The sequence below is a fragment of the Pelophylax lessonae genome (genome assembly GCF_965119305.1).
Source record: "Pelophylax lessonae genome assembly, chromosome: 9".
NCBI lineage: Eukaryota > Metazoa > Chordata > Amphibia > Anura > Ranidae > Pelophylax > Pelophylax lessonae.
The window spans coordinates 264,336,759-264,358,426 of NC_138776.1; the positions used below are offsets into that span (position 1 = coordinate 264,336,759).

Below are 21,668 nucleotides of genomic sequence, written 5' to 3' on the forward strand. Positions count from 1 at the left end.
TTTAGACCCTCTCAGGGGTCCTTTCGTGCCTTTCGGTCGCACTATAAGGGCAAGCCCTTCAAGGGCCAAGGCTCCAAGAAGAAGCTGTGGACGGGTAGGCAGAAGTCCGGCCAGTCCGGGTCCGCTGCCCGTAACGATGCGGCCTGAAGGGATGCCCTCACCCAGTTCTGGGGTGGGGGGACGTTTGCTCGGTTTTCTTCAACCCTGGCTGGACCGGTGGGACAGGTGGGTTCAGGAAATCGTTCGATCTGGTTACAAGATCGAGTTTCTCTCTCGGCCGGCGGGCAGATTTTTCCCCTCAAACCTTCAGCTGACTCCGGAGCGCTTGCGGGATCTGCACCTGGCGGTGCGGGACCTGCGGGCCCAGGGAGTGGTGGTTCCGGTGCCTCCTCGGGACAGATTTTGGGGGTTCTATTCCAATCTGTTCACTGTGCCCAGAAAGGAGGGCAAGGTACGTCCGATTCTGGACTTGAAAGCTCTGAACCGCTTTGTGCGGGTTCGCAAGTTCCGCATGGAATCCCTGCGCTCGGTGGTGGCTGCCCTGGTTCCGGGGGAATTCATGGCCTCCATCGATCTGAAGGATGCGTACCTTCACATTCCAATTTTCGAGGGTCACCAGAGGTACCTTCGGTTCGCGATTGTGGAGGATCACTTCCAATTTGTGGCGTTGTCCTTCGGTCTCGCTTCGGCTCCGTGGGTTTTCACCAAGGTGCTTGCGCCGGTCCTGGCTTTACTGAGAGCCCAGGGCATCTCTGTCTTGGGGTATCTGGACGATATCTTGATTCGGTCTGCGACCAGTCAGGGCCTGGTGAACGACCTGTCCATCACGATGCAGACTCTGCAGGAGTTCGGTTGGACGATAAATTTCCCAAAGTCAACGTTGTGTCCGTCCGTTCGTCTTCCCTACCTGGGAATGATATTGGACTCTGTTCAAGCGAAGGTCTTCCTGCCGGAAGACAAGCTCCGGACACTTCAGAACGAAGTCAGGTCCCTCAGGGACAATCAGTGCGCGTCCCTCCGGACGTGTATGAGGTGTCTGGGATTGATGGTCTTGGCTTTCGAGGCGATTCCCTTCGCCCAGTTTCACACACGGGATCTTCAGGCGGAGGTCCTGGCCAAGTGGGACGGGCGTCCGCAATCTCTGGATCTGCGGATTTCGTTGAGCCGCCTTACCCGAAGGGGTCTTTTGTGGTGGCTCCAGTCCCCGGCGGTGTCGGGGGGCAAGTCTTTTCGTCCATTGTCATGGACGGTGATCACCACGGATGCCAGCCTGTCGGGCTGGGGTGGTGTCCTGGGCGTTCTGTCCGCCCAGGGAACTTGGTCGGGGGATGAATCCTCCCTTCCGATCAACATTCTAGAATTGCGGGCAATTCATCTCTGCCTTCTGCGTTGGACGGACAGGCTTCAAGGCTGTCCGGTTCGGGTGCAGACTGACAATGCCACGGCGGTGGCCTACATCAACCACCAAGGGGGCACCAGGAGTGCCCGCGCGGCTCGGGAAGTGGCCGACATTCTGTCTTGGGCCGAGACGCATGTCCCGGCGATAACGGCAGTTCACATTCCGGGAGTGGAGAACTGGCAGGCGGATTATCTGAGTCTCCAGACCCTGGACCAGGGTGAATGGTCCCTTCACCCAGAAGTCTTTCAGATGCTGTGCGCGAAGTGGGGGTCCCCAGATGTGGACCTGTTCGCGTCTCGTCTAAACAACAAGGTGGAAAGGTTCGTAGCAAGGACGTGCGATCCTCGGGCAGACGCCTCAGACGCGTTGGTGACGTCCTGGAGTCAGTATCGTCTGTATGCCTTTCCACCGATTCAGCTGCTGTCCAGGTTCCTTCGCAGGTTGGCCTCGGAACCGCGCACGGTGATTCTGGTGGCGCCAGACTGGCCTCGCCGGTCTTGGTACGCAGACCTCGTGAATCTGGCGGTCGACGCTCCGTGGCGTCTGCCTCTTCGAGAAGATCTCCTGTCTCAAGGACCGATATTCCATCCTGCTTTACAGTCGCTGGCTTTAACGGCCTGGCTGTTGAAAGTCAGGTCCTGCAGGATAGGGGTCTCTCCCCTGAGGTCATTCCCACTTTGATCAAGGCTAGAAAAGCCTCTTCGGGGAAGATTTACTACCGCACTTGGAAGGCGTATTTTGCCTGGTGTGAGTCCAGGGGGTATTCCCCTCGCTCGTACTCGGTATCGAGAGTGTTGGCTTTCCTCCAGACTGGAGTGGACCAGCGTTTGGCGTTGGCCACGATTAAGGGTCAGATCTCTGCGCTGGCCATTCTTTTTCAACGCCCTGTGGCGTCTAATTCTTTGGTTAGCACCTTTGTTCAAGGGGTGCGACATTTGGCCCCTCCTAGGAGGGATCCTTTGCCTCCATGGGACTTGAACCTTGTTCTGTCCGTGTTGCAGCATACTCCCTTTGAAATGATCAGGGAGATCTCGTTGCATCTGTTGTCCAAAAAGGTTGCCTTTTTGGTGGCGATCACTTCGGCTCGCAGGGTGTCGGAGCTGGCAGGATTGTCCTGCCGCTCTCCCTACTTGGTGATTCACCTGGATAAGGTGGTCTTGCGACCTAACCCTTCTTTTCTTCCGAAGAGGATCTCGGAATTTCACCTCAATGAGGACATTGTCTTGCCTTCGCTTTGCGCGAAGCCTAAGCATCCAAGGGAGGTGGCTTTGCATTCCTTGGATGTTGTTCGGGCGATCAGGGTTTACCTGTCATCGACAAAATCCTTTCGCAAGTCAGATTCTCTTTTTGTTCTTCCAGAGGGTCCTCGGAAGGGCATGGCAGCGTTGGCTGCGACCATCGCCAAATGGATCAGACAGACCATTGTGCAAGCCTATGCTTTGAAGGGGAAGGTTCCCCCTTTCCCTGTGAAGGTGCACTCTACCAGGTCTCTGAGTACGTCTTGGGCCTATCATCATCAGGCTTCTGTGACACAGGTGTGTAAGGCGGCGACTTGGTCGTCAGTTCACACCTTCTCAAAATTCTACAAGGTGGATGTTCAGGCATCGGCGGATGCTTCTTTTGGCCGCAAAGTTCTTAGTGCGGCAGTGCCTTAGGGCCCCTTGTTTTGGGTCCTTGGCTGTTGGGATGTCTTTATCCCTAGGTTACTTGTTTTCCTGGGTTGTTGCTCCTGTTGAGCACGTTTTTTTTCCTGTTACCCAGTTGGTTCTCTTACTTGCTAAGGTTCCTTTCTCTGATGTGGGTACTGCGTTGCTTTAGGCGCGGCTGCTTTTTTTCCCACCCCTCATGTCTACACTGCTATGGGACGTCCCCATTAGTGATGAATATGAAGTGGCGGCGACTGTCGGAGGACGTAAGAGAAAACTGAATTTTTGTAAGATCTTACCTGTAAAATTCCTTTCTCTGAGTCCTCCGACAGTCGCCGCCCCCGCCCCTCTTTTGGGGTTTGTTTATGTACTCTACTGCTATGCTACTGAAACTGAGTTGAGAGTGCAGGGACAGGGAGGTATTGACTGAGGGGACCACCCCCTAGGGGTGGGATATGTTAAAAGCTTTGATATTAACTATTTTGTTGCCTAGCTACTCCTGCGGAGCAAAGGTCAATAACCCCATTAGTGATGAAGTGGCGGCGACTGTCTGAGGACTCAGGAATTTTACAGGTAAGATCTTACAAAAATTCAGTTTTTGTCTCATACTTAAACCTGTAAAACTTAATTGGGTCATGGGTTTACTTTAAGTCAAGGCAGGATAACTGATGCCTTGACCTAAAGTAAACCCTCTGTAAATTTCTCTGGTGCTTCCCGGTGGTTCTGGAAAGCTGGAGAACGTTCTGGAAACTGGAGGGCGGAGGATAGAAGGGGTCGTTATGCATGCTCTGGGGAGCTTGGTCAATTCCTGGGTGATGGGCCTGGCAGGGTGGTTGAACCAGCCCTTAATTATGGATGAGTCATGCTGGCAAGGACGTCTGGTGGGAGATGGAGTGCTGAGGGGACTGTTGTTGGCCCTTGAGGCAAACCTTCTGGTCTGGGTGGGTGGGGAAGGGTAACATGTATAGGTTTTATATTCACCGTTTCCAGGATATTACCATTTTAGGTTTATAGGTGATAACATACTTGAGGTGATTGTTGCCGTATTATGGACCTTGAAGAAGAGAACACCCTGAAAGCTTGTCCTGAAAAATTGTATGTTAGTGCAAACAAAAAAAGTATGACAGACCATACTCAATTGTTTCTGTAGATAATAACATCAGAGAATGTTGATCCAGTGGATATCCAAACGTTTTTGGAAGACAAGAAAGGGTTTTTTTTCCCAGTTGGCTCAATTTGGACCATAATTTATAGAGGTTTTTAATTTCCTCTAAGTCAACTGTGGGTATTGGATTATGCAGGGCTTTTTTTCTGCCGAAACGCGGCGGAACGCCGTTCCGCCACCTATTTCAGCCCTCTCTACTCCGAGTCTGACCTGTCATAACACATTAGCTGGCAGAGGAAGTTTTCTGCACAACTTACTTCCTCTACCGGCTTCTCTGTAATAGGAGCCCTGGTGAGTCCTGCTGCCCTTGATCCACAGTGAGTCAGGTTCCAGCTACTCGAGGTGATACGGGAGGGAGATTGCATCCCTGCCTGCCACCGCTACTCTGACAGCTTTGATGGATGTAGCTTTCCTTCTGTGCCGAGTTTTAAAAGATAAAGCCCGCGCATACAGCAGTGTCGGCTTTCCAGAAGAGGTAAGGGAGCTGTGAGGTTTCAGGAGAGTGAATGTGTGCAGTGAGATCTGTAAACGTGGAGTTTTGGGGAATTTGTACACAGGAGAACTGGGAAAGGGGAGGGGGGGTGGCATTTTTCGCAAAGAGGAGAGATGGAGGGGGCTTTAGCACAGAGGAGAGGTGGGGGGAGGGGGTTAGCAGAAAGGAGAATTGGGGGAGATTTTAACAGGAGAGCTGGAGGGAATTTTAGTACAGAAGAGAGTCGGGGGAGGGGGTAATTTGTACACAGAGACAGAGTAGAGCTGAGAGAGGGGAGTTTATCACAGAGGAGAGCTGGGGAAGGGGGGGGGGGAATTAGCAATGAGGAGAGATGGGGGGATTTTAGCAGAGAGGAGAGTGGGGGGAGGGGGGTCATTTGTGCATAGGGGAGAACTGTGGGTGAGGAGTTTAGCAGAGAGGGGAGCTGGGGGGGTGGTTATCAGAGAGGAAAGCTGGGGGGGGGCAGTTTAAGCAGTGAGGGAAGCTGGGGGGGGGGGGGGATTTTGCATGAAGGAGAACTGGGAAAGTGTGTGTAGGGGAGATTTATGCAAATAGGGGAGCTGGGGGCAAATTTAGCAGAGAGTAGAACAGGTGGGTAAAGATTTGTGCAGAGAGGGGAACTAGGAAAGGGGGAGATGTGTGCAGAGAGGAGAACTGGAAAAGAGGAAGATTTGCGCAGAGAGGAGAACTGGGAAAGGAGGAGATTTTTGCAGAGTAGAACTGGGAAAAGGGGAGACGTGTGCAGAGAGGAGAACTGGGAAAGGGTGAGATTTGTGCAGAGAGGACAACTAGGAAAGGAGGAGATTTGTGCAGAGAGGAAAACTAGGAAAGGAGGAGATTTGTACAGAGGAGAGAACTGGGAAAGGGGGAGATTTGTGCAGAGAGGAGAACTGGGAAAGGGGAAGATTTGTGCAGAGAGGAGAACTGGGAAAGGGGAAGATTTGTGCAGAGGGGAGAACTAGGAAAGGGGGAGATTTGTGCAGAGGAGAGAACTGGGAAAGGGGAAGATTTGTGCAGAGGGGAGAACTGGGAAAGGGGGAGATTTGTGCAAAGGAGAGAACTGGGAAAGGGTGAGATTTGTGGCAAAGGTGAGAATTTGATTGTTACTTTGAGGGGGATACTTGAGGGAAGTGAGGAGGGGGGGTTTGCCTCGGGAAGACCAGGGAAATTTGCTGCGGGACAGTAAAACGTACAGAGTTCAGTGACTAAGAGTATGTAATGTATGGCACAGCCTGCAGGTCCAGGGTTGAGAATTTTGTAACATTATGTACATTACATATTCAAGAACCGCTATACTCTGTATGCTGTATGTTATATATCTTTTACAGTGTACGTTACATATTAAAGGCCTTGGGATGGTACTCCTGAATGCTGTACTCTGTACATTGGATTTTGCGTTGCATACTCCTGAGCCCTGCACTCTGTATGCTGGATTGCATTTTACATATGCTTTATTGCTGCACTCTGTGTGCTGAGCTATATGTTACATATTTCTGACACTCCTGAGCCCTGTGTGTTATGCACTTCTGAGCCCTGTACTTTGTGAACCATTCCTGAACCATGTGCCTTGTGCAATACGCAGTTCTAAGCCTTCACTTATTACCATTATTTGGTGCTTATGTCTCTACCCTAAGGAAGGTGTGGTTGAAGGCGGAGTTTGGGCATTGCTGGGGCGGAGTTTGGGGGCGGGGAGTTGGTCAGAGAGGGAGAGTTCCTGCACCTATTTTCTGAGAAAAAAAGCCCTGGGATTATGCATATGGAGGTTTTCTATTCATTTATTATTTTCTATTGGTCAAAAAAGTATTTTCAATCTTTTTTTCAAGTCGTTTATCCAACTTGAGGAGTGGGAGTCTTCAGAAGAACACAAGGATCTCTACAAGGACATCATGATGGAGAATCAGCTGCCCCTCACATCACCGGGTAAGAGGAGACTTTATTGTAAAGGAGAGAGCAGTACGGAGGGTCCACCTAGATCCCCCATCATCTGATAAACACATAGAAACAATGTATTCAGTCAGTGTGTGTATTTCCTACAGATGGATCCAGTAATGGGAACCCACCAGAGAGATGTCCCCGTCCTCTGTATTCCCGGGATTCCACACAGGAAGATCACACCATCCCTTACCATCATCAGGTAGGTGAAGATGAAATCAAGATCGTAAAAGTGATCTGACTGTATGAAAATATATTCCACTTTTAGGTATAAGGTTATTTGTGCCCACATTTTAAAGAAACCATTCAATGCTATTTTGTTTGTTTAGAATGAAAATCTGAAAGATATAAAAGATGAGGTTAAAGAGGAAGAAGAGACGTATGTGAGGGGTGATCAGCAGTTCAGGGAAGAGGTTGGGATGATGGACAAAGTTAAAGAGGAGGAATCTTCTCCAGACATCAGCACAGGTGAGTGATGGCCACTAAATACAAAAACTGTTCAGGTATATGGATTGATGTTTGAGGATTTGTAGATCCACTTCTACAAAGACGTCATGATGGAGAATCAGCCGCCCCTCACATCACCGGGTAAGAGGAGACTTTATTGTAAAGGAGAGAGCAGTACGGAGGATCCACCTAGATCCCCCATCATCTGATAAACACATAGAAACAATGTATTCAGTCAGTGTGTGTGTTTCCTACAGATGGATCCAGTAATGGGAACCCACCAAAGAGATGTCCCTGTCCTCTGTTTTGCCGAGATTCCACTCAGGTCAACATTAAAGAAGAGATAAAAGATGAGGATTATGTAGTGGAGGAGGCAGAGTTTCAAAAAGGACACAGGAAGCAGTACCAGGACACCATGATGGAGTCATCCAGCTACAGAAGCCCACTAGAGAGATGTCCCCATCCTCTGTATTCCCGGGATTCCACACAGGAAGATCACACCATCCCTCACCATCATCAGGTAGATGAAGCTGAGCATGTTGTCAGGATTATTGGGGAGATTAAATAAAAGAAAAATAGTAATATGTCACAGCTATATGTATATTCTGTTTTTCATAGAGACTTTGAGCAGTGGCCTCCATCTTGTTAAAAGTTCAAACTTCCTTTTAGGCAAAAGTGTCTATTCAGGAGATTTTTAAAAGGTTTACCCAAACATGCTGTGCTGACCTAAGGTAATAAATAAATAGCCTGTTTACTTTCTTTAGATAAAGTCTAGCTGACGCTATACCATGGTAATCTTATCTGTGTGGGTGACCATGAACACTAGTCAAGTATTTTCTGTGTTTAGACCCAAATAAGATTTACAGATACATTATAATCCTATGTAAGAGAATAATAACGAGTAGTATATACTGTATATATGAATAACATACATAGATATTTAGGAAAACTTTCTATACTCATTTTGTTTCATATTCTTGCTAAACTCTAGTTTTACTTAGATTGATGACTCATGATTTCATATTTAGTAAGGCTTCAGTAAACTTTTGTAAGTTGTAAGAGTTGTCATAAAACTTGTCTAACCTTGCCAAAGAGTCTAGAAGGTCTGGGATTATAAACTCTTTATCAACATGAGGTTTAGAGTTTATTTGTAGGTAAATAATGCAGTTGTATTCTATATACTGAATCTAACAGTAATACGATACTGCCCTCTTTGGTGACTGCTACTAAGTGAAGTCTTTGGTTGAAAAGTAATTTCCTATATATATAATATATATTAATAATATATGCTTATTAAATGGCGTCACCGGGTTCAATCCTTACTTAGATACATGATGGAGATATTAGATGGACATGTATATACTATGAGAGTATGGATAGGATTCTTATGTCGTTTTTATGATTATTCTTAAGACAAAAAAAACGTATCGTATAATTCTAATATCCAATATACTGGATGACTAGAGGTGTTGCCCAATGACCTCACCGGTAATGGATAAGTAATCTCAACCAATGGGGATAAAGTTCCTCCTTCTGGGTTCAGCTTATGGTAATTTTACTGGCCTTTTGTTCAATACAATATAAAAAGGCACCTCAGATGTGATAGGACACACACACATTACGACAACATACATTACACTTACAACACACACGCTACTACATCCATACATATACTCATCTATACATACTCCATCTTGCTCCATCCTTTATCTGAAACTTTGAAGGACGCCAAACAAAACTCCTCCCTATATGGCCACCATTTTGGGAAGGCAGCCATCTATGTTATATATTTAATATTTAAGGGTAACGAGATTACAGTACCAGCCGTAGGAACCATAGTAGATTTTTATCTAAAAGCTGATTTTTGTTTTTATACTTTTTTATTAATATCAGATTTAGCGCAATATTAGCATATTAGTCTCCCGTTTTGCATAGCCTATTCTCACTCCAACTGCAGCGGAGTGACTGTTGACTGCGCAATTCGAAGACAATTGTGGTCTGATTATATAGAACACTTATCTATGGTTTCTACTGTACCTGGGAAAAACGTAATCTTGCTTTATTTTTAATTTCATTATTGAGCTACATATCACATTGCATTTATCATTTAAGTTTGTATTTTATGTCAGAGTTATCTATTCGTGTTACCTCAAGTCTAATCATTTATTGTGAATACATGTCTTGTGAATAAATATTCTTATATATTCCCTACTGTAGACTGTTTTCACTAAGATTGGTATATGCTGTTAAAAAGAAATTAATCGATTAAAAAGAACTCGTTACATATTGATTTGTGGAAATAAGTTGAGATTCTCCTACCTTACAGATCTTTGCTTATTTACATAAATAGACACGGGTATATCAGAGCAGTATAAATATTCTGACAATGTAGACCTAAAAAATCATTCCAAGCTCTGACAGGACATTCATCTACATCTTTTTTTTCCTTTTAATAAATATATTCTGTCATCTTTGGGGTTCAGGGTGAAGAACGGAAAGCCATCAAAGTTGAAGTTAAAGAGGAGGAAGAAGAAGAAGAGAGATTGGTGAGTGGAGATCGGCAGTCTATGGAGGAGAGAGGTCCTCTGTATTCTCGGGATTCCACCCAGGAAGATCTCACCTATAAAGAGAATGATCAGGTAGATGGGACTGGGGAAAACAAACTTGAAAATAGTTCTACGAGAGGACATTCTTCTATGTCATTTCTTATTCCTTTCATAATATCTTGGGGTTTAGGGTGAGGAGCTGAAAGACATCAAAGTTGAGGTTAAAAAGGAAGAAGAAGAGAGGTTGGTGAGTGGAGATCAGCAGTCTATGGAGGAGGGGGAGATGATTATGGAAAGTAAACAGGAGGAATCTTCTCTACATATGGACACAAGTAAGTAATAAACAGGGAAACTGTTCACATTTTTATTTAATGGTATGAGTATTGAATATGTAGTTACATTGTTAGGTTGAGACAATTTCCCAACTTCTTCATCTCTAGCAGGGTTGGGCGATCGGTTTCTGGCCAAGCATGAGTTCAGCCCCGAACATCACCCGTTCGGGTATTCACCCGAGCTTTCAGTGCGCTTGCCACTTGCCTGCTGGGCACTTAAAACCCCTTCCTTCCCAGGCCAATTTTCAGCTTTCAGCGCTGTCACACTTTGAATGACGATTGCGCGGTCGTGCTACACTGTACCCAAATGAAATTTTTATCATTCTTTTCAAACAAATAGAGCTTTCTTTTGGTGGTATTTAATCACAGCTGGGGGTTTATTTTTTCCTGAACCCACAAAAAAAACCTGAAAATTATATAAAAAAAACAGTTTTTATAGTTTGTTATAAAATTTTGCAAACAGATAATTTTTTTCCTTCATTGATGTGCGCTGATGAGGCGGCACTGATGGGCAGAGATAGGCTGCACTGATAAGGCACCACTGATGGGCAGCACTGAAGGGCACTAATAGGCGGCACTCATGGGCATTGATGGGTGGCACTGATGGGCAATGATAGGCACTGGTAAGTGGCACTGGTGAGCTCTGATAGGTGTCACTAGTGGACACTGGCAGATTGCACTGGTGAGCACTGGTGAGTGTCACTGGTGAGCACTGGTAGGTGGCGCTGGTGGGCTCTGGTGAGTGTCACTGGTGAGTATTGGTAGGTGGCACTAGTGGGCACTGGCAGATTGCACTGGTGGGCACTGTAGGTGGCTCTGGTGGGCACTGGTGAGCACTGGTAGGTGGCGCTGGTGGGCTCTGGTGAGTGTCACTGGTGAGTACTGGTAGGTGGCACTAGTGGGCACTGGCAGATTGCACTGGTGGGCACTGGTGAGTGTCACTGGTGAGCACTGGTAGGTGGCGCTGGTGGGCTCTGGTGAGTGTCACTGGTGAATACTGGTAGGTGGCACTAGTGGGCACTGGCAGATTGCACTGGTGGGCACTGGTAGGTGGCGCTGGTGGGCTCTGGTGTCACTGGTAGGCACTGTTAGGTGGCACTGGGGGCACAGAATCCTTTCCTCTTCGGGACCGATGTCCCTCTGACAGCAGGCGGCGATCGTTGTTGTTCTTCCTCCTCGCAGTGACAGTGTGAGGAGGAAAAAACAGCTGATCGCCGGCTGCTGTTTACTTTACATGATCAGCTGTCATTGGCTGATCACTTGGTAAGGGGGCGGGATCTCCCCCTTACTCCGATCTGTGATCAGCCGAGTCTCATGGACCCACCGATCACAGAGCGATCCGGGCCGCTCCGCAGGGAGGACGTCAATGTACGCCATCCCGGCAATTTAGGTCCGTGCTGTAGCCGTCATTTGGCTATAGCGCCGGCGTCATCTAGTTAAGGAGAACCCCACACCAAAATTTAAAAAAAAATAAAAATCCCCCCCCCCCTCCAAATCTATACCAGACCCTTAGGTCTACAAGAAAAAGTGTGGTCTTCAAGCGAGTAATAATTGTTTTCTTACAGATGGACGCTTTCTTCTGACTCCCTCGGAGGGAGATTCTATTTCACCTCCAGATTTCAAGGCAGAAGATGATGACATCACACAATGTTCTCCAAGAGAAGATCCCATTACTCCAACCACAGATCACCGACCTTACCATCTGGAGGGATCAATGGATCCTTCTAATCCTGAGGAATCTCCTGATAAATCCCATACTATGACTTCAGATGTCCATCTAAGATCAATGGATCCTTCTAATCCTCAGGAATCTCCTGATAAGTCCCATACTATGACCTCAGATGTCCATCTAAGATCTCACAGTGCGGATCAATCAACACATCCATCCAAGGAGTCTTTATGTGACAGGGGTCACATGGGAAAACGTCCCTTGGGTGAGCGTCCTCATTCATGTTCAGAGTGCGGGAAATGTTTCGCTGCCAAAGGAACACTTGTTAGACACCTAATAATTCACACGGGAGAGCGTCCTTTTTCATGTTCAGAGTGCGGGAAATGTTTCACTGATAATGGAACACTTCTTCGACACCAGAACATTCACACAGGTGAGCGTCCCTTTTCATGTTCAGAGTGCGGGAAATGTTTCACTTATAAAGGAACACTTCTTAAACACCAGAAAATTCACACAGGTGAGCGTCCCTTTTTATGTACAGAGTGCGGGAAATGTTTCATTAATAAAAGCACACTTCTTCGACACCAGAAAATTCACACAGGTGAGCGTCCCTTTTCATGTTCAGAGTGCGGGAAATGTTTCACTGATAAAGGAACACTTCTTCGACACCAGAAAATTCACACAGGTGAGCGTCCCTTTTCATGTTCAGAGTGCGGGAAATGTTTCACTGATAAAGGAACACTTCTTCGACACCAGAAAATTCACACAGGTGAGCGTCCCTTTTCATGTTCAGAGTGCGGGAAATGTTTCACTGATAAAGGAACACTTCTTCGACACCAGAAAATTCACACAGGTGAGCGCCCCTTTTCATGTTCAGAGTGCGGGAAATGCGTCATTACGAAAAAGAGCCTTCGTAGACACCAGGCAGTTCATACCGGTGAGCGTCCTCATTCCTGTTCAGAGTGCGGGAAATGTTTCGTTCAGAAGGAAGAACTTATGAAACACCAGAGACGTCACACCAGTGAGCGTCCTTTTTCATGTTCAGAGTGTGGGAAGTGTTTCAAGACAATGGGAGTTCTTCGTGCACACCAGAGAATTCACACAGGTGAGCGTCCTTTTTCATGTTCAGAGTGTGGGAAATGTTTCATTGATAAAGGAAAACTTCTTGGACACCAGAAAATTCACACAGGTGAGCGTCCCTTTTTTCATGTTCAGAGTGCGGGAAATGTTTCGCTCTGAAGGAAGACCTTATTCAACACCAGAGAAGTCACACCGGTGAGCGTCCTTTATCATGTTCAGAGTGCGGGAAATGCTTTCTTAGGGTTGATCACCTTCTTCTACACCAGAGAAGTCACACCGGTGAGCGTCCTTTTTCATGTTCGGAGTGCGGGAAATGTTTCGCTGCCAAAGGAACACTTGTTAAACACATAAGAATTCACACGGAAGAGCGTCCTTTTTCATGTTCAGAGTGTTTCACTACGAAAAAGAGCCTTCGTAGACACCAAGCAGCTCATACCGGTGAACGTCCTCATTCATGTTGAGTGCGGGAAATGTTTCGCTCTGAAGGAAGACCTTATTAAACAGCAGAGAAGTCACACCTGTGAGCGTCCTTATTCATGTTCAGAGTGCGGGAAATATTTCACTGCAAAAAGGAGTCTTTTTAGACACCAAGCATTTCATACCAGTGAGCTTCCTTCTTGTATGTTCAGAGTGCGGGAAATGCTTTCCTAGGGTTGATCGCCTTCTTTTACACCAGAGAATGCACACGGGCGAGCATTCTTTTTCATGTTCAGAGTGCGGGAAATGTCTCACTGTGAAAGGGAGCCTGTGATTAGACAGGTGAGCCTCAACAATAAATTGGGAAAAAAAAAACAATCCATCAGGAAGAGAGGAAGCCCCTCCCCATAGTCCCGGCACGTATCGTATGCGGACCCCAATCTCATGGAATAAATTCATACACAAGGACTTTTTTTACCCCCCATCCAGCCTCTGATCCCCCTTTACCTGGAGAATAAACCCAGAAGGTGCGCTGTACCACCTACAGTAAGTTGGGGGATGGTAAAAATATTGGAACTTTCAGGGGTGGGGTTTGATAGAAAAAGGTCTACAGAGATATATATGGTCCTCCAAACAAACAAGGCTTAGTTGGCCCCACACTCGCATAGATGGGTCTAACCATGGCCAGGTATGGCAATACACGGAGGAAGAAAAATGGGCAATCATGACTATACAAAGACAGCCGTACCAATACACGGGCAACAACCAACCCATGAAAGGACAATCACTGGGCAAGCCAAGAACACGAAGGGACAATGACTGGGGAAGAACATGAAGGGACCGGAGCCCGGTCTACTATCTTCTACAGAAAGGATAACTGTAAAAATGCATTAACCTACAGAATGCCATCAGGATTGGCCCTTCACCAGTCATCCTTTTATAGATAGCTTGTGGCTCTTTCACATCATTATAATATTTTCACTGTACTGCAGAAGGTGGTATGGTCCATGCATATCTTTCATTGTGTGTTAATCAGTTTTTCTAATCTTGTAAAATAAACATGAATGCTCCGCACATTAATAATAATTTGTTCTGAGTCTTCTTTATTTTTTTTGTTCAATCTGATTTTATTGAAGAACACTGTCCTCTACCCTTCTCTGCCAATCCCTCCACTGACCTCCATTCAGTGTCCTCCACTTCTCTCTGCCAATCCCTCCACTGCCCTCCATTCAGTGTCCTCCACCCCTCTCTGCCAATCCCTCCACTGGCCTCCATTCAGTGTCCTCCACTTCTCTCTGCTAATCCCTCCACTGGCCTCCATTCAGTGTCCTCCGCTTCTCTCTGCCAATCCCTCCACTGGCCTCCATTCAGTGCCCTCCACTTCTCTCTGCCAATCCCTCCACTGGTCTCCATTCAGTGTCCTCCACTTCTCTCTGCCAATCCCTCCACTGGTCTCCATTCAGTGTCCTCCACTTCTCTCTGTCAATCCCTCCACTGGCCTCCATTCAGTGTCCTCCACTTCTCTCTGCTAATCCCTCCACTGGTCTCCATTCAGTGTCCTCCACTTCTCTCTGCCAATCCCTCCACTGCCCTCCATTCAGTGTCCTCCACTTCTCTCTGCTAATCCCTCCACTGGTCTCCATTCAGTGTCCTCCACTTCTCTCTGTCAATCCCTCCACTGGTCTCCATTCAGTGTCCTCCACTTCTCTCTGCCAATCCCTCCACTGGCCTCCATTCAGTGTCCTCCACCCCTCTCTCCCATTCCTTCCACTGACCTCCATTCAGTGTCCTCCACCCCTCTGTGCCAATCCCTCCACTGGTCTCCATTCAGTGTCCTCCACCCCTCTCTGCCAATCCCTCCACTGGTCTCCATTCAGTGTCCTCCACTTCTCTCTGCCAATCCCTCCACTGGTCTCCATTCAGTGTCCTTCACTTCTCTCTGCCAATCCCTCCACTGCCCTCCATTCAGTGTCCTCCACCCCTCTCTGCCAATCCCTCCACTGGTCTCCATTCAGTGTCCTCCACCCCTCTCTGCCAATCCCTCCACTGGCTTCCATTCAGTGTCCTCCACCCCCTCTGCTAATCCCTGCACTGGCCTCCATTCAGTGTCCTCCACCCTTCTCTGCCAATTAGGGATGATCGAACTTTTGAAAAGTTCGGTTCGACCAGAACACCCGAATTTCCCGAAAGTTCGGTTCGGATTCCCGGACCCCATTGAAATCAATGGGACCCGAACTTTGGGAATCAAAAAACACAATTTGAAGCCCTAAAATCGAATAAATGCCCCTAAAAAGGGCCTAGGGTTCTGGGTCATGCCCCAGGGACTATGAATCAGGCAAAATTTCGATTTGTAACTGAAGGAACCGCACATGTCTAGTACTAGCATACACGCTATGAAATTGTCTGAAGCATGGCAGCCAGGGGGCAGTATAGAGACAATATAACAGATACAGAATGGGGAGCCCAGAATGCTATAGACACTGGAAGACTAAAGCCCCGAACGATCGGCCGTCTTTTGTCCAGGGCTGTCGTGTCTGTTGAAAACTGCAAAAGACTGCACACTAATTTTGTCGGCCAACAACAGGCGACTGCAGAAGTGATGTCATGTGATGGTTAACTTTCCATGTGTTTTTTCTTTTCTGAGCATGCCCAGTCTTGCTAATCTGCTGTTTGTTGGCCGAATTCTGTACTGACTGGCGAACAATAGGCCGTTCTGGTGTTGGTCAACAAAAATTTTAATGCCTGCACACCCCATTCTGTTCGGCCGAAAATGCGCTGTCGGCTGTCGGAAGCATCATACTAACAAGCCTACAATCGGCCGATCGGTTGGCGGCCGAATATTTACGGCCGATGATCAGTACGTTTGTACGGGGCTTAAGTCAGTAACAAGGCAGCAGCAAAACGGTTCAAAGAAGTGCAAAGGATTGGAAAGAGCTTTCCTGCAGATGGTATTGTGGAAAGATTTATACTATAATGAGGGCATAAAGGTTCCAAAGAATGTTGTGTGGGCAATGGAGGGAGGGCTGTTTAATCTGGAAGAAGAGGAAGCTTCATCTCTTTTCATAATAATAGGAGGATGGATCATCCATGAAATAGAGGAACCGTACAAGAATCACGTGTGTGCATTTACTGGTAAAGGAACATTATATACACTATATTACCAAAAGTATTGGGACGCCGGCCTTTACACACACATGAACTTCAATGGCATCCCAGTCTTAGTTCCGTAGGATTAAAAATTGAGTTGGCCCACCCTTTGCAGCTATAACCGCTTCAACTCTTCTGGGAAGGCTGTCCACAAGGTTTAGAAGCAGTGGCGGCTGGTGCTCAAAAGTTTTGGGGGGCGCAAACAGAAAAATGTAATAGGCATTGCATTGCGGCAAAAAACGCTGTAAAAAATTGCACCAAAGTGTAAAAGGGGCCTTCAGTAATTAAGGTATACTGTGCCCCCATCGTGCCATGCCCCTTTCAATGCAGAGTGACCAGCGTGCCCCCTTGTAATGCAGAGTGACCAGCGTGCCCCCTTTCAATGCAGAGAGACCAGCGTGCCCCCTTTCAATGCAGACAGACCAGCTTGCCCCCTTTTAATGCAGAGAGACCAGCGTGCCCCCTTTCAATGCAGAGTCACCAGCGTGACCCCTTTAAATGCAGACAGACCAGCGTTCACCTTTCAATGCAGAGAGACCAGCATGCCCCCTTTCAATGCAGACAGACCAGCGTGCCCCCTTCAATGCAGAGTGACCAGCGTGTCCCCTTTAAATGCAGACAGACCAGCGTTCCCCTTTCAATGCAGACAGACCAGCGTGCCCCCTTTCAATGCAGACAGACCAGCGTGCCCACATTCAATGCAGACAGACCAGCAGGCCCCCTTCAATGCAGAGAGACCAGCGCAGCCTGCCCCCTTCAATGCAGACAGACCAGCGTTCCCCTTTCAATGCAGAGAGACCAGCATGCCCCCTTTCAATGCAGACAGACCAGCGTGCCCCCTTTCAATGCAGAGTGACCAGCGTGCCCCCTTTTAATGCAGACAGACCAGCGTGCCCCCTTCAGTGCAGAGTGACCAGCGTGCCCCCTTTCAATGCAGACAGACCAGCGTGCCCCCTTCAATGCAGACAGACCAGCGTGCCCCCTTCAATGCAGGCAGACCAGCGTGCCCCCTTCAATGCAGACAGACCAGCGTGCCCCCTTTCAAAGCAGACAGACCAGCGTTCCCCTTTCAATGCAGACAGACCAGTGCACTTACCTGCAGTGGCGGCTTTTCCTCAGTCCCCCGGCGTCTCCTCGAGTCCTCCCGCCTCCTCCTCGGCCAATGCTCTCGGTCTTGGACCCGCTTCCAGATTGGCCAGAAGGAGGATCTGTGTGATAATAGCGAATTTTCATTCGCTATTGTCACACAATGGGTGGGCTCGGGGCGCACTGGGTCTACCCTTTTCTGAAGCCTATTAGAGCTTAGATCCTCTGGCTCTAATCAGGTGATTAAAGAAAAAACAACCCCCATTGAACTCCATTCGTCCGGCGCCCCGCATGTGGATTAGGGGACCGGACGCATGGATAGGGGGGCGGCGCCCCTGCACCCCCAACGCACCGGCCGCCACTGTTTAGAAGTATGTCTAACTGAATGTTTGACCATTCTTCCAGAAGCACATTTGTTAGGTCAGGCACTGATGTTGGATGTGAAGGCCTCGCTCACAGTCTCCGCTCTAATTCATCCCAAAGGTGTTCTATCGGGTTGTGGTCAGGCCAGTCATGTTCCTCCACCCAAAACTCACTCATCCATGTCTTTATGGCTCTTGCCTTGTGCACTTGTCTAAATCATTGTTTTTGAATAGTTGGGCTTGACCTCTTAGTTCCAGTGAAGGGAACTCTTAAGGCGTCAGGGTTGAGGTGAGGGCTCTGAGCCCTGGATTATTACAACATTAAGGCCAGTCAAATTCCTCCACCCCAAACTCGCTCATCAATGTCTTTGTAGACCTCCCTTCGTCCACTGGTTCGCAGTCATGTTGGAACAGGAAGGGGCCATCCCCAAACTGTTCCCACAAAGTTGAGAGCATGAAATTGTCCAAAATGTCTTGGTAAGCTGACGCCTTAAGAGTTCCCTTCACTGGAACTAAAGGGCCAAGCCCAACCCCTGAAATACATCCCCACACCATATTTCCCCCCTCCACCAAATAATTTGGATCTGTGCACACAGCAAGGTCCATAAAAACATGGATGAGCGAGTTTGGGGTGGAGGAATTTGACTGGCTTGCAAAGAGTACTGACCTCAACTCGATAGACCTCCTTTGGAATGAATTAGATTGGAGACTGCGAGCCAGGCCTTCTCATCCAACATCGTTGCCTGCCCTCACAAATGCGCTTCTGGAATAATGGTCAAGCATTCCCATAGACACACTCCTAAACCTTGTGGACAGCCTTCCCAGAAGGGTTGAAGCTGTTATAGCTGCAAAGGGTGGGCCAACTCAATTTTTAACCCTACGGACTAGGACTGGGATGCCATTAAAGTTGATGTGCATGTAAAGTCAGGTGTCCCAATACTTTTGGTAATAGAGTGTGTATGAAATAAATGAGTCCTCTGTATACTGGTCATCAAATGAAAACATTGTAAAGAAATAATATGTTGATATAATTATTTTTCTGTATAATCTGTGTGTGATCATCGATGTAACCTGATAGAAGAATGGATCACGAGGCAAGGGACGGAATGATGGAACATAACGTAGACTTCAGTGTTTATATTCCACACAAGGTGGCAATCTCACTTATTGTCAGTGGAACGCAATGACAGGAAGTGATGTCAAGTGCATACAGGAAGTGATGTCAATTGCAGACAGGAAGTGATGTAAGAGTACATATATAGGACGTCCTGGGTGAAAGGTGAGTCAGGAAGTAGCGAGGAGACATTGGTGGAACTGGCAGTAGAGGAGGTAATAGGATCTTATTTTACATTTACACCCAGTAACCCTCTGTAAAAGGAATAGGGGGGCACTCTTTACGTTCGAAGGAAAAGAGATTTAACCTCCACATACGGAACGGTTTCTTCACAATAAGAGCTGTTGACATACGGAATGGACTCCCTCAAGAACTAGTACTGAGCAGCAATTGTTTTAAAAAGTAGTTGTGTAGCACCCTCTAGTGTTCTACTAGTGTGAATGTAGGAAAATGTATGTTTTGTCTCATGCTTAAACCTGTAAATCTTAATTGGGTCATGGGTTTACTTTAAAGGACAAGGCAGGATAACTGATGCCTTGACCTAAAGTAAACCCTCTGCAAAGGTCTCTGGTGCCTCCTGGTGGTTCTGAAAAGTTGGAGAACGTTCTGGTAACTGGGGGGGCGGAGGCTAGGAGAGGTCGTTATGCATACTCTGGGGAGTTTGGTCAATTCCTGGGTGATGGGCCTGGCAGGGTGGTTGAACCAGCCCTTAATTATGGATGAGTCATGCTGGCAAGGAAGTCTGGTGGGAGATGGAGTGCTGAGGGGACTGCTGGTGGCCCTTGAGGCAAACCTTCTGGTCAACTGTGGGTATTGGATTATGCATATGGAGGTTTTCTATTCATTTATTATTTTCTATTGGTCAAAAAAGTATTTTCAATCTTTTTTCAAGTCGTTTATCCAACTTAAGGAGTGGGAGTCCTCAGAAGAACACAAGGATCTCTACAAGAACGTCATGATGGAGAATCAGCCGCCCCTCACATCACCGGGTAAGAGGAGACTTTATTGTAAAGGAGAGAGCAGTACGGAGGATCCACCTAGATCCCCCATCATCTGATAAACACATAGAAACAATGTATTCAGTCAGTGTTTTTTTTTTCCTACAGATGGATCCAGTAATGGGAACCCACCAGAGAGATGTCCCTGTCCTCTGTATTCCCGGGATTCCACACAGGAAGATCACACCATCCCCCACCATCATCAGGTAGGTGAAGATGGATGTCGAGAACATAAAAGTGATCTGACTGTATGAAAATATTTTCCACTTTTAGGTATAAGGTTATTTGTGCGCACATTTTAAAGAAACCATTCCCTGCTATTTTGTTTGTTTAGAATGAAAATCTGATAGATATAAAAGATGAGGTTAAAGAGGAAGAAGAGACGTATGTGAGGGGTGATCAGCAGTTCAGGGAAGAGGTTGGGATGATGGACAAAGTTAAAGAGGAGGAATCTTCTCCAGACATCAGCACAGGTGAGTGATGGCCACTAAATACAAAAACTGTTCAGGTATATGGATTGATGTTTAAGGATCTGTAGACCCATCTCTACAAGGACGTCATGATGGAGAATCAGCCGCTCCTCACACCAATGGGTAAGAGGAGACTTTATTGTAAAGGAGAGAGCAGTACAGAGGGTCCACCTAGATCCCCCATCATCTGATAAACAAATAGAAACAATGTATTCAGTCAGTGTGTGTGTTTCCTACAGATGGATCCAGTAATGAGAACCCACCACAGAGATGTCCCCGTCCTCTGTATTCCCGAGATTTCACTCAGGTGAACATTAAAGAAGAGATAAAAGATGAGGATAATGAGGATTATGTAGTGGAGGAGGCAGAGTTTCAAAAAGGACACAGGAAGCAGTACCAGGACACCATGATGGAGTCATCCAGCTACAGAAGCCCACTAGAGAGATGTCCCCGTCCTCTGTATTCCCGGGATTCCACACAGGAAGATCACACCATCCCTCACCATCATCAGGTAGATGAAGCTGAGCATGTTGTCAGGATTATTGGGGAGATTAAATAAAAGAAAAATGGTAATATGTCACAGCTATATATATTCTGTTTTTCTTAGAGACTTTGAGCAGTGGCATTGTAATGTTCTGGTACCTTTTGGGTACCCTAATTACTCTTTCATAAGTGTATGCGCCCCACCATTCTCTTTTGGTAAGGTGCGCATACACCTTTAAGACTGATGCTGTCATCACTGAGCGCCGGACTGGATGGCTATTTAGATCGCCGGCTCTCACTCACATGTGTTCGTTCAAACTGCTTTGTGCCTTGATGCTAACCTGTCTTGAAGCTCTCATGCTTGCAAGCATACCTCGCTGTCGGAACCACGCTGCGCTGATCCCTGTATCCCGCTACCGGATCATCCGCTCTTGCCGAACCTCTCCTCTGCTACATTGCTATTAGTGATAAGTACCCCACAGGGGAAACCTCTATAACCTTCATACTAAAGCTTACACTATCTAGCTCTGCATACTAAGGACTATTACTACATCTGCATTATCTAAGATTGCTAGCTCTTGAGCCTACTACCACCTGTTCTTGCACTGGGTTGATCTCTCTTGTATGTCCACCTGCTACTCTGTCATCTGCTACCATACATGATTGCTAAACCTATCTGCATCCCATCTGCTACTATCTTACTTTCAAGAACATTTCCTTTCAAGTGTCTGTCATCTACCATCTCTACCCAACCTGTCTCTTCAGCCTATCATCACTGTGTTACTATATACATAAGTCACTCTAGGAAACATCTTATTGAGTGTGTGTATTTACTTGCTGAATTGAGATCATCCACACATGATGAGTCATTGGGAGTTGGGA

The 21,668-nt window shown here is 47.1% G+C and overlaps 3 protein-coding genes across 4 annotated transcripts in view; 2 read left to right on the forward strand and 1 right to left on the reverse strand.

The window, feature by feature from the left end:
* LOC309562677 (uncharacterized protein) overlaps positions 1-21,668 on the reverse strand; it is a 420,285-nt gene that overhangs the window by 195,565 nt on the left and 203,052 nt on the right. The window lies entirely within an intron of this gene.
* The window catches only part of LOC309564435 (uncharacterized protein), a gene marked incomplete at its 5' end in the record, with an annotated part of 253,943 nt that overhangs the window by 124,937 nt on the left and 107,338 nt on the right, over positions 1-21,668 (forward strand). Inside the window, 6 exon segments of the mRNA XM_082269065.1 lie at positions 9,566-9,721; positions 11,768-12,553; positions 12,722-12,829; positions 12,832-13,166; positions 13,168-13,252; position 13,254. Of these exon segments, the coding sequence (XP_082125191.1) occupies positions 9,566-9,721; positions 11,768-12,553; positions 12,722-12,829; positions 12,832-13,166; positions 13,168-13,252; position 13,254 (1,471 nt within the window).
* Positions 1-21,668, forward strand: part of LOC309563916 (uncharacterized protein) — a gene marked incomplete at its 3' end in the record, with an annotated part of 182,514 nt that overhangs the window by 56,687 nt on the left and 104,159 nt on the right. The gene's annotated exons all lie outside the window — the stretch shown is intronic.